The sequence below is a fragment of the Scomber scombrus genome, chromosome 12 (genome assembly GCF_963691925.1).
Source record: "Scomber scombrus chromosome 12, fScoSco1.1, whole genome shotgun sequence".
NCBI lineage: Eukaryota > Metazoa > Chordata > Actinopteri > Scombriformes > Scombridae > Scomber > Scomber scombrus.
The window spans coordinates 29980943-29993493 of NC_084981.1; the positions used below are offsets into that span (position 1 = coordinate 29980943).

The 12551-nt window shown below is 43.4% G+C and overlaps 2 protein-coding genes across 2 annotated transcripts in view; one reads left to right on the forward strand and one right to left on the reverse strand.

The window, feature by feature from the left end:
- The window catches only part of LOC133991866 (NACHT, LRR and PYD domains-containing protein 14-like), a 721507-nt gene that overhangs the window by 520804 nt on the left and 188152 nt on the right, over positions 1-12551 (reverse strand). The window lies entirely within an intron of this gene.
- The window catches only part of ubr2 (ubiquitin protein ligase E3 component n-recognin 2), a 27563-nt gene continuing 21567 nt past the window's right edge, over positions 6556-12551 (forward strand). The window contains 9 exon segments of the mRNA XM_062430969.1: positions 6556-6589; positions 6592-6638; positions 8846-9129; positions 9273-9351; positions 10630-10743; positions 10834-10964; positions 11165-11256; positions 11259-11302; positions 11392-11454. Coding sequence (XP_062286953.1) covers positions 6556-6589; positions 6592-6638; positions 8846-9129; positions 9273-9351; positions 10630-10743; positions 10834-10964; positions 11165-11256; positions 11259-11302; positions 11392-11454 — 888 coding nt within the window.

A 12551-nucleotide genomic window follows, 5' to 3' on the forward strand; every position in this document is an offset into this window, starting at 1 on the left:
GTAGTATTATAACAGTATTAGTAGTATTAGTTGTATTATAACAGTATTAGTAGTATTATAACAGTATTAGTAGTATTAGTTGTATTATAACAGTATTAGTAGTATTATAACAGTATTAGTAGTATTAGTAGTATTATAACAGTATTAGTAGTATTAGTAGTATTATAACAGTATTAGTAGTATTAGTAGTATTATAACAGTATTAGTATAATATGTGTGTTCTGTGTGCAGGAGAAAGTTTTCTTGTTGGATCAAAAAAAGAAAATTCAGAAGATGAAAGGAGACTACAGCCGAGACCTGTGGTATTAATACACACACACACACACACACACACACACACACACACACACACACACACACACACACACACACACACACACACACACACACACACACACACACACACACACTGCTGAACTTTGACCTGTTGTCCTCATTCGTATAAATGCTTTTTTTGTGCCACCTAGTGGTCGCAAAAGCACATTACAGGTTAAAAATCAGAGCAAAAAGTCAATCAGCTGATCTCCAGTCAGAAGAGGAGCAAAGGTACAAAATCTCATCGGATGTTATGGTTGAAACCTGTTATGATTAATAACGTTTGTTGAATGTAACGTTCAGGTCCTTGCCAGCTCCCTTGGCCCACTAGCACCTTACATAGGATCCCACGCCAGGAATCTTGGCGTTATTATTGACGGTGCTTTTAAATTAGATAAACAGGTCAGCTCTGTGGTCAAGTCTAGCTTTTTTCAGCTGAGGCTTCTAGCCAAAGTTAAACCCTATCTAAGCCAGAAAGACCTTGAAAAAGTCATCCATGCTTTTATTACATCTCGCTTAGACTACTGCAACTCCTTGTATGTCGGCATTGACCAGTCAGAGCTTAACCGCCTGCAGCTGGTTCAAAACGCAGCAGCTCGTCTCCTAACTGGTACAAAGAAACGAGAGCACATAACTCCGGTGCTCTCTTCTCTTCATTGGCTTCCGGTTAGATACAGGATTGATTTTAAGATTCTTTTATTTGTTTTTAAGTCTCTGAATGGGCTGGCCCCAGAATACCTGTCTGACCTTATTAAACTCCATCAGCCCTCCAGAGCCCTTAGGTCAGCTAACCAGGTGGTCTTGGACGTTCCTCGATCCATCAGAAAAACTAGAGGAGATCGAGCCTTCGCAGTTGCGGCTCCCACCCTGTGGAACACATTACCTTTTACTGTGCGGACTGCAAACAGGCTCTCCACTTTTAAAACACTACTTAAAACGCACCTTTTCACTTTGGCCTTTGGTGGAGGATAGCCGCTTTTATTGGGTCTTTTATCTGTTTTATTTCTCTATATTATTATTATTTTTTATTTTATTTTATTTTTTTGTTTTTATTGTTTTTATTGTTTGTTTTTATTGTTTCTACTTATTTTGCTGTAAAGCACTTTGGTAGGCCATTGGCTGTTTTAAATGTGCTATATAAATAAAGTTGACATTGACATTGACATGACTTTTCTATTTTATCTAACCAATGTTTTCAGCTTTTAGGGTAAATGTTCCCTCCATATGTCCTTCCTTCCTTCCTTCCTTCCCTCCATCTGTCCTTCCTTCCTTCCTTCCTTCCTTCCTTCCTTCCTTCCTTCCTTCCTTCCCTCCTTCCTTCCTTCCTTCCCTCCTTCCCTCCATCTGTCCTTCCTTCCTTCCTTCCTTCCTTCCTTCCTTCATTCCTTCCCTCCATCTACTCTAATCTACGCATAAAAAAAAACTTTACACACGTTTTCACTCCTGAGGTCTGAAACTCAAACTGCTCCTCACAATGACAGATGCAGTTATTGTCTTTTTCTGTGTGTGTGTGTGTGTGTGTGTGTGTGTGTGTGTGTGTGTGTGTGTGTGTGTGTGTGTGTGTGTGTGTGTGTGTGTCGTCAGGAACATCTTTGATTGGTTGGTGTACACGCTGCTGGCGATGGCGTTTGGCGTCCACATGGTGGACGTGGTCTACCCGTCCGTGCCTCTTCACACCGGCAGCCTGCGTCTGTTCTCCATCACCATCATCTTCCTCTGGCTGCGGCTCATGAAGCACGTCAGAGCCTTCAGGTGAGCTCACCCCGCCCCCTTTATATTTGGGTTACCATGGTAACATGACATCTGTGGGGTGGTAAGGATCGGGTTACATCACAGCGTCCCGCTCTCTCCCAACGCCTCAGTGTTACCATGACAACAGCCAGGTGTTTGCTGCAGGTCCAAACAAAGATCTCACTCTGTTCAGCGAAGTGGAAAAAGCTGCACACACACACACACACACACACAACAAAAAGACACACACATGCACGCTCGCGCACACACACACACACACATGCACATGTAACACACACACACACACACACACACACACGCACACGTAACACACACAAAAGATTTTGGTTAATACCTGAACTGTGTGTGTGTGTGTGTGTGTGTGTGTGTGTGTGTGTGTGTGTGTGTGTGTGTGTGTGTGTGTGTGTGTGTGTGTGTGCAGGTTAATGGGTCCGTTCATCGTCATGTTGGGGAAGATTGTCGGGGATGTGATGCGCTTCCTGTTCCTGTATGCTGAGATCTTTATTCCCTACGCCTGCGCCTTCTGGATCATATTCGGAGGTGTGTGTGTGTGTGTGTGTGTGTGTGTGTGTGTGTGTGTGTGTGTGACCAATCAGCAGTCAGAGATGTCCTCTCTCCCTCCCTCCAGGCTTGCCATCAGTTCCCAGCATGCAGTCTGCCTCCGGCCTGCTGTACAGCCTGTACCGCATCACCCTGGTGGACGAGTACGAGTACGACGCCATGGTAACGGTGGACAGCGTCATGGCTCCTCTGCTGTGTGGGACGTTCCTGGCAGCGTCCTCCATCCTGTGTGTCAACCTGATGATCGCCCTGGTAACCGACACCTTCCAGAGGTCAGAGGTCACGACGTGTCCATATCCAAACCAACTGAACTTTAACTTGAATACTCAGCTACTTAATAATCATTTATATACACTAACATTAATTACATATATTCAGTTCATCTGAAACAGGTGCTAGTATTAGTAGTATTATTAGTAGTATTATAAGTAGGATTTTATTAGTAGTAGTAATATTATTAGTATATTGGTTTAGAAAAACTGTCTGTAATCCAGATCCACTTTCAGGTGATCATGTGTGTATATGTGTGTGTGTGTGTGTGTGTGTGTGTGTGTGTGTGTGTGTGTGTGTGTGTTTGTGTGTGTGTGTGTGTGTGTGTGTGTGTAACAGAGTGTATGATAACTCTCAGGCGAACGCCGTGATGCAGCAGGCCACCGTCATCCTGCAGGTGGAGGAGTCCATGCCCCTCCTCTGCCGTTACCTTGACAACCAGTACATCTACAGCCAGTGTGCCCCACTGGCCGATGCCCACGACGGCGATGATGTCATGAAACCTTCCCGTTACCATGGCGAGAAGGGACGAATCACTGCGCAGATCAAAGTGTGTTTCTGAACAACTGAATGATTTTGTTTTTACTTAAAGTGTAGAAACTAAAGTGTGTGTGTGTGTGTGTGTGTGTGTGTGTGTGTGTGTGTGTGTGTGTGTGTGTGTGTGTGTGTGTGTGTGTGTGTGTGTGTGTGTGTACTGTAGGAGACTCTGGATCAGTTCCTGGTGCTGCAGAGAGACAAGGGGACAGCTGCAGTCTCTGGGTGAGTTCTGTTCTATCTATCTATTTAGTCAATGTAAAGAGATTAAACATGTTCTTCTTCTCTCCACCAGAGTCCAGAAGCTTCACAATGAGCAGGACCAGCAGCTAAAGGACCAGGACCTGCAGAGTCAGGAGCTAAAGGACCAGGACCTGCAGAGTCAGGAGCTAAAGGACCAGGACCTGCAGAGCCAGGAGCTAAAGGACCAGGACCTGCAGACCCAGCAGCTAAAGTACCAGAACCTGCAGAGTCAGGAGCTGAGGGAAATCCGAGCAGAGCTGCAGCAGCTCCGTACTCTTGTCCAGCAGCTGGTTCAGAGCAGGACTGAACCAGCTACACAGCCCTGATCCGTGAGGAACAGATCATATGAAACCAGATCGGACCAGACCAGGGCCCAGGTCATTCTGAAGCGAGTCAGAATCCCTCTGGAGGACCACTCGTCATAAAAGTTGGAGTAAAAATGTGTCAGTCTGGTTCTGGAAGAGAAGTTTAACAAACCTGATGAAGAGCAGAGAACAGGAAGAGGATCGGCTCTGCAGGTTTATTCTTCTCATTTTATTTTAATCTAATTTAACCTTCGTGTCGTCCTCCCCGGGTCAAATTGACCCAGTCTGTTTTGACTGATACACTCCTGTTCCCTTCTTTCCTTCCTCCCTTCCATCCCTCCTTCCTTCCTTCTTCCTCCCTTTCCTTCTTTCTTCCTCCCGTCCTTCTTCGTCCCTTCCTTCCTTGACTCGAGGACAACAGGAGGGTAAAACAGCCTCCAGATATTTAATAAAACATATTAAAATACTCTGTTTGGAACAATAATGTGTGTCTGATCCTTAAAAGGACATCTCCTCTTCCTCCCTCATTAAAAACTACTACTAGTCTATGAAATATGCAAATATATATTTATCATTTCTGCAGTTGTCTCGTCCTTCACTGTAAAGTCTCAGTGTGTTTGTTAGCTGCAGGCTTCATGTTTCCACATCACACTGGTGTAAGATGAATACTGTAAATAAAAACAATAACAAATCCACTCTGACCATCAGCAGTCTGTCTCCTCCCTGCACCAGCTCCTCTGATGCTCACATTAAATCCCTCACTAAGACGTCCTTCTGTCACCTCCGTAACGTCGCACACCTCCGCCCAATCCTCTCCAACTCTGATGCTCAGACTCTGGTTCACACATTCATCTTGTCCCACACTGACTACTGTAATTCCCTTTTCATTTGTCTCCCGGCAAAATCCACCGAAAACCTTCAGCACATCCAGAACTCCAGCCAGAATCCTCACAGTCCACATCACTCCCATCCTCTCTCAGCTGCTCTGGCTACCAGTTTTGTCTCAGATAAAACCTTTGGAGGAGCGGTCCTTCAGCACCATGAACCCAAACTCTGGAACGCTCTCCCTCAATCCCTAATACACAGTAGTACACAGTGGTACACAGCAGTACACAGTGGTACACAGCAGTACACAGTAGTACACAGTGGTACACAGCAGTACACAGCACTACACAGTAGTACACAGTAGTACACAGTAGTACACAGTAGTACACAGTGGTACACAGTGGTACACAGCGGTACACAGTAGTACACAGTAGTACACAGTGGTACACAGCAGTACACAGCACTACACAGTAGTACACAGTAGTACACAGTGGTACACAGCGGTACACAGCACTACACAGTAGTACACAGTAGTACACAGTAGTACACAGTAGTACACAGTAGTACACAGTGGTACACAGTGGTACACAGCGGTACACAGCACTACACAGTAGTACACAGTAGTACACAGTAGTACACAGTGGTACACAGCACTACACAGTAGTACACAGTAGTACACAGTGGTACACAGCACTACACAGTAGTACACAGTAGTACACAGTAGTACACAGTGGTACACAGCGGTACACAGCACTACACAGTAGTACACAGTAGTACACAGTAGTACACAGTAGTACACAGTGGTACACAGTGGTACACAGCGGTACACAGTAGTACACAGTAGTACACAGTGGTACACAGCAGTACACAGCACTACACAGTAGTACACAGTAGTACACAGTGGTACACAGCGGTACACAGCACTACACAGCACTACACAGTAGTACACAGTAGTACACAGTAGTACACAGTAGTACACAGTAGTACACAGTGGTACACAGTGGTACACAGCGGTACACAGCACTACACAGTGGTACACAGCGGTACACAGTAGTACACAGTAGTACACAGTGGTACACAGCAGTACACAGCACTACACAGTAGTACACAGTAGTACACAGTGGTACACAGCGGTACACAGCACTACACAGCACTACACAGTAGTACACAGTAGTACACAGTAGTACACAGTAGTACACAGTAGGTACACAGTGGTACACAGTGGTACACAGCGGTACACAGCACTACACAGCAGTACACAGTAGTACACAGTAGTACACAGTGGTACACAGCAGTACACAGCACTACACAGCACTACACAGTAGTACACAGTAGTACACAAGTAGTACACAGTGGTACACAGCGGTACACAGCACTACACAGTAGTACACAGTAGTACACAGTAGTACACAGTGGTACACAGCTGTACACAGCAGTACACAGTAGTACACAGCGGTAGGGTTTGATTTGTTTTATTTTTATTTTTTTATTTTCTCTGTAAATTGTCCCTGGGTTTGTGAAAGGCGCTAAATAAATGTAACTTATCAATATTATTAATATTATTATTATTAACATGAAACATTTTCATGTATAAATTTGTCTTGGCGTTAATGAGCTTCCATAGTTTTGTTGTTTTTAAACTGAAGTTGGCCCCGCCCACTATGCTCCTAGCCCCGCCCCTCATCACAGCTGTTGATCATTTCCGGTTCCGGGTTCTTCTTGTCCCCCTCACAGCACAGAGGGAGGAAAGATGGCGGCGGCCGACTCCGACAGAGATCCTCCGTCGCTTTATGCTCTGAATTCCTCCATTTCTCCGCCAAAGACACGGCGTCGGTAAGCGTCTCCCCCACCTGTCTGCCCCGCTGACTCTCACCTGTGCTGTCATGACGTCACAGGGGCGCTGTCCTCACCTGGCGGGCGCGCTGTTAGTGACTTTAATCTGTAGCTTTTTTTCATGCTAATGCTAACAGCTAACGGCTAACAGCCAGAGCCTCCAGTGATCTGTGAAAACATCTGGATGTCAGATTAAACAGCTGTTCTGGCGCGTGTCAGCCTCGACTCACAGCTCCACAACAGCTGTAGAGTTTAATTAAGTTTGTTTACGCCGGTGTGAGCGTTTGAAACCGGTTAATTTAACGTTTATTTACCGTTATAACCGACTGTAAACATAACACCGGTGTTACACTTTATTCTGTCTGTGTGTCTGTGTGTGTGTTATGTGTATGTATATATATATATATATATATATATATATATATATATATATATATATATATATATATATATAAGTGTGTGTTATGTGTATGTATATATATGTGTGTGTGTGTGTGTGTTATGTGTATGTATATATATGTGTGTGTGTGTGTTATGTGTATGTATATATATATATATATATATATATATATATGTGTGTGTGTGTGTTATGTGTATGTATATATATGTGTGTGTGTGTGTGTGTTATGTGTATGTATAATATATATATGTGTGTGTGTGTGTGTGTGTGTTATGTGTATGTATATATATATATATATATATATATATATATATATATATATATATATATATATATATATATATATATATATATATATATATATATGTGTGTGTGTGTGTGTGTTTGTGTGTGTGTTACCTGCAGGAGTATGTGTGTGTATGAATATTGTGTGTGTTATTTGTATGTATAATATATATATGTGTGTGTGTGTGTATTATATGTATGTATATATATATGTGTGTGTGTTACCTGCAAGACTAGGTGTGTGTGTGTGTGTGTTATGTGTGTGTTTTTTATGTCTGTGTGTGTTTGTTTATGTGTTGTGTGTGTGTGTGTGTGTGTGTGTGTGTGTGTTTTTATATGTGTGTGTGTGCCCAACATCATTTAAATACACTCTGACATATTTTTAACTATAAACAGACTCTTAAATAGTATTTAGACGAGCTCATAAATATCATCAGCTGTTATTTTATAATAAATAAATGTGACAGGTGAGGCTGCACAGACACACCTGTACACCTGACAGGTTGTGACTGTAATATCTGAATATTATAGGTTAAAATATAATATATAATACTAATGAAATAACTGTTCTTGTGTGTTGACTGCTGCTTGTTTTAACTGAATGTTCTTGTTTAGACTGTAGAACTGAACTGTCTCATTTACTGGAGGCAAGAAGTCGTTTATACATTTAAATGAGTAAAGTTAGTTTTTTGTTAAACACTTATGAACCTTACATTAGTAAACCAGCCTTATCTGCTTTTATTGATGTTTACATTTCTGTTAACACATGTAGATAAAAATAAATGTTGAGTCTATAATGACCGGAGGTGTTTTTCCAGGACAGCAGCCTGTTATGTGACAGCGTTAGCTCAGCGTTAGCTCAGCGTTAGCTCAGCGTTAGCAGGTAGTGATCCGGGTCAGTGTGTCACTGAGTCTCAGCAGGTCTCACTAACGAGCTCTGACAGACAGAGAGCTCGTTAATCTGATCTGTAGGTCAACCTGCTGCTGTACAATGTTGTATACTGCTCTGTCATATAGTATGATGTAATATAGTATACTGTTATATACTTCTCTGTAATATAGTACGCTGTAATAGTAACGTATTATATTGTAATATAGTACTGTAGTATACTGCACTGTAGTACAGTACACTATATTAGTAGTATACTACATTTTAATATAGTACACTGCACTGTATATTGCAGTACAGTATATTATAGTGCAGTACACAGCAGTACACAGCAGTACACACTAGTACACACAGTACTACACAGTACTACACAGCAGTACACAGTAGTACACAGTACTACACACTAGTACACACTAGTACACAGTAGTACACAGTAGTACACAGCAGTATACAGCAGTACACACAGTACTACATATCAGTACACAGTAGTACTGCTGTACATGAGAACTGTTGGGAATTAGGTTTATTGTTTTTGAAGTGTCTGACTAGAAAAAATATGTATCTCCTCCTTCTCCTCCTCCTTTTCCTGCTCATCCTCTTCCTCCTCCTTCTCTTTTTCCTGCTCCTCCTCAGCAATGGATGGCAGCAGCAGATCTTCAGCAGGAAGTGTACCGTCACCTGTCCGTGTACGTACCCAGAATCCTTTGCTTGGGGCCGAGTGGGTGCAGCAGCAGAGAGGAGCAGAGGGAAGAGCAGAGGGAGGAGTTGGCCTGTCAGCTGCTCCTCCTGGCTCCTCTGGAGTGGCTCCTGCTGGGTGAGGAGCCGGCTGCAGGCCTGGCGCTCCTGCAGGAGAACAACCAGCCGTCTCCTCTGTGTGGACACGTGTTCAAAGTGGGAGAGCCCACCTACTCCTGCAGGTAACACACACACACACACACACACACACACACACACACACACACACATACACACATACACACACGCATATACATATACATATACACACACATATATACACACACACTGTTCAGATATTAACCTAAATCTTTTATGTGTGTAGGGAGTGTGCAGCTGATCCCACCTGCGTTCTATGCATGCAGTGTTTCCTGGGCAGTGTTCATAAAGACCATCGATACAGGGTGAGTACTCACACACACACACACACACACACACACACACACACACACACACACAGATGCTCACACACACACTCAAACACACACACACACACACACACCGGGGTCAGCCGGTTGATGTGAGAGCAGAAATGTGACACCTGCTGACAGGTACACACAGACTCCACCCACAGTCACACCTGTTGTGATGAAGCACGGAGAGGCAGCAGGTGTGTGTGTGTTTGTGTGTTATGTGTGTGTGTGTGTGGTATTAAATGTGTAGAGAAGATGAATGATTCCTCTCTCTGTGTGATTAGTTAACTGAACGTCCAGCAGGAGTTCAGCAGGTGATTTTAGCTGTAAATTAGAGCTGAGTATAAACAGATAAACATTAATATCCAAACGTCTCCCGTCAGACGACACCAGCAACCAATCAGAAACTTTATTACAGCAGCGACTGATTTGCTGTTAGAGGCAGATAATATTTACAGTCTAAAATGTCCTCATCACTCATTTTAAATGTTTTAATGTATGGTGGCTCACTGCTTCTGTTCATGTCTCTGTGTGTAATTACTGTGTGTGGATTCAGTGTGTGTGTGTGTGTATGTGTGTGTGTGTGTGTCTGTGTGTATATATGTGTTTGTGTGTGTGTGCGTGTGTCCATGTTTCTGTTTTTTGTTTAATGTGTGAAGCATGTTGCATCTCTGCTGCCAAATAAATGAAGTTAGCTTTAAGTGTTTCTGTCAGATAAAGTGACCGATGATCAGTTTGTAGTCCTGAAAGCAGGAAGTGTTTATGGTTTTGTAGTCCTGGACTGTGTGTGGATTCCTGCTGCAGTCTGACGCTCGTGTTCGGTTTAATCTCACAGACAAAAAGCTGCAGTTTAACAGATGAAGCAGCAGATTCCTGATGCGTGGAAAGAGATTTAGCCTGTCCAAACACAGCTAACTCCAACTGTCTGTCTGTGAGGAGACTGTCCTCTTTACTGTCAGTATAAATAAAGTTTTATTGCTTTAGTCCGACTCCTCTTCATCAGTCTGTGTGTGATGATGATGATGATGATGATGATGATGAAGATGAAGTCAGAGGTCAATCTGTCACCTGCACAAAGAGCCGCTGAGGCTGCGACACGCTGCGTCTGACAGCAGCACGCCTGCTGCATGTGACACACCTGACTCTGTGTGTGTGTGTGTGTGTGTGTGTGTGTGTGTGTGTGTGTGTGTGTGTGTGTGTGTGTGTGTGTGTGTGTGTGTGTGTGTGTGTGTGTGTGTGTGTGTGTGTGTGTGTGTGTGTGTGTTACAGATGACCACGTCAGGAGGTGGAGGGTTTTGTGACTGTGGAGACGCTGAGGCCTGGAAGAAGGGTCCTTACTGCCAGAAACACACCCTCACCCCCAACAACAGAGACACGGAGGAGGTGAGATGCCCCCCCCCCCCCCGTCTGTGTGTCACTTCCTGCCTGCTGCACTCGCCGTCAGTTTGAACTCTCTGCTGTTTGTCCCTCCAGGACCCCATAGCCCAGCTGCCCGCTGACATGGTTGCCCGTAGTTACAACATCTTCTCCATCATCCTGAAGTACGCTGTGGACCTGCTGACCTGGGATCAGGAGGACCAGCTGCCTGCAGGACTGGAACCACCGTACGCACACACACACACACATATACACATACACACACACATATACACATACACACAAAAGCACACACACAAACGTCCAACCGCGCACACACCCATATACACATATACACACAAAAGCACATACACATACACATATTGTGTTTTCCTCTTTTTGTATCTTCTGGCGATTTTATATGAATGGTGTGTGTGTGTGTGTCCAGGGAGAAAGGAGACACCTACTACTGCATGCTGTTCAATGATGAAGTGCACACGTATGAACAGGTGATCTACACGCTGCAGAAAGCCGTCAACTGCAGCAGAAAGAAGCCGTCAGCTTCGCCACCACGGTCGACCGAGACGTACGTTCACTCTGCCACAAACAAAGCTCCGTCTGATCACTATGATGTCACATGTCCTAATGTCTACCTGTGTGTGTGTGTGTGTGTAGGGAAGGAAGTCGGTGCGATACGGAGATTTCCAGTTCTGTGAACAATCCAAGTCTGTCATAGTGGTGAGTATCCGACTGTATTTGAACATATTTCAGTCTGACCCTCTAAGCGGTCCAGGCAGGGTAATATCAGACGTTATATCTAAACCATTTAGTGCTTTAGTAATTAAACTACTGGTTGTATTGGGATGAATGATGATGACACAATCACACAGCATGGGAAAGAAAGTTTCCAAACTAACCATCAAAACAAGACTATTGTTCATATTTCAGCTCTGAAAAAACAAGAAAAGCAGAAGTGATGATCCAAGTTCAACTAGTTCATTACTGAGGAACATATAAAATCCTGTATTTCCCCTCATTTAAATGAGCAGATTTCAGAGTGAATAGCTCTCTACAAGACTTGCTGTCGGGCGTGTTTGAACATTTTTGGTTCAGAATGAAGTGTGTGTTGTTGGTGAGGAGAGCGATCACCAGGCTGCAGCACACAAAGAACTATCATTGTTCCATTCTTAAAGTCTTTTACTTCTTCTACTGTGGAGACGCACTCACACTAGCAGGAGGGGGGCAAACGGGTCAGAACAGCTTAATGTTCTGCAGAGTGTACAGACATGTTCGACTCACTATGAAACTGTGGTGGCACAAATTAGACTATGGCCGCCACATTTAATATATACAGGTCAGTAACTAATCAGTGTTGGTAAGACGATGAATTCATAAATCAGTTAAACTAGTTTTAAAAGCAGCATCAGGTTTGTTAAAGCAGCAGGAGATAAAGTCAGACTGAACTCAGCGGCTCCGTAGCAGCAAGACATCATGGATGTCCGTAGCAGCAAGACATCATGGATGTCCGTAGCAGCAAGACATCATGGAGGTCCGAGTTACGCCAGTTCAATATAATTAATATATTTAAAAAAGATCAATAAGAGAAAACTGGATCAATGTGTAATTAAGATTTTATTGTTTTAATAATTGTTTTATAAATGGATGAATACCGAAAAAGACCTTAAAAACATATTAAAAACTAGTTTTAAACGGCATCTTTTAATAGTATGAACAAGAGGAACATGAGTCAGTAATAATAAATGTTGGTAAGATGACATGTCAAATGGTTGTAACCACAAAAGAATGATACATATTATATATTTTATCACCTACAG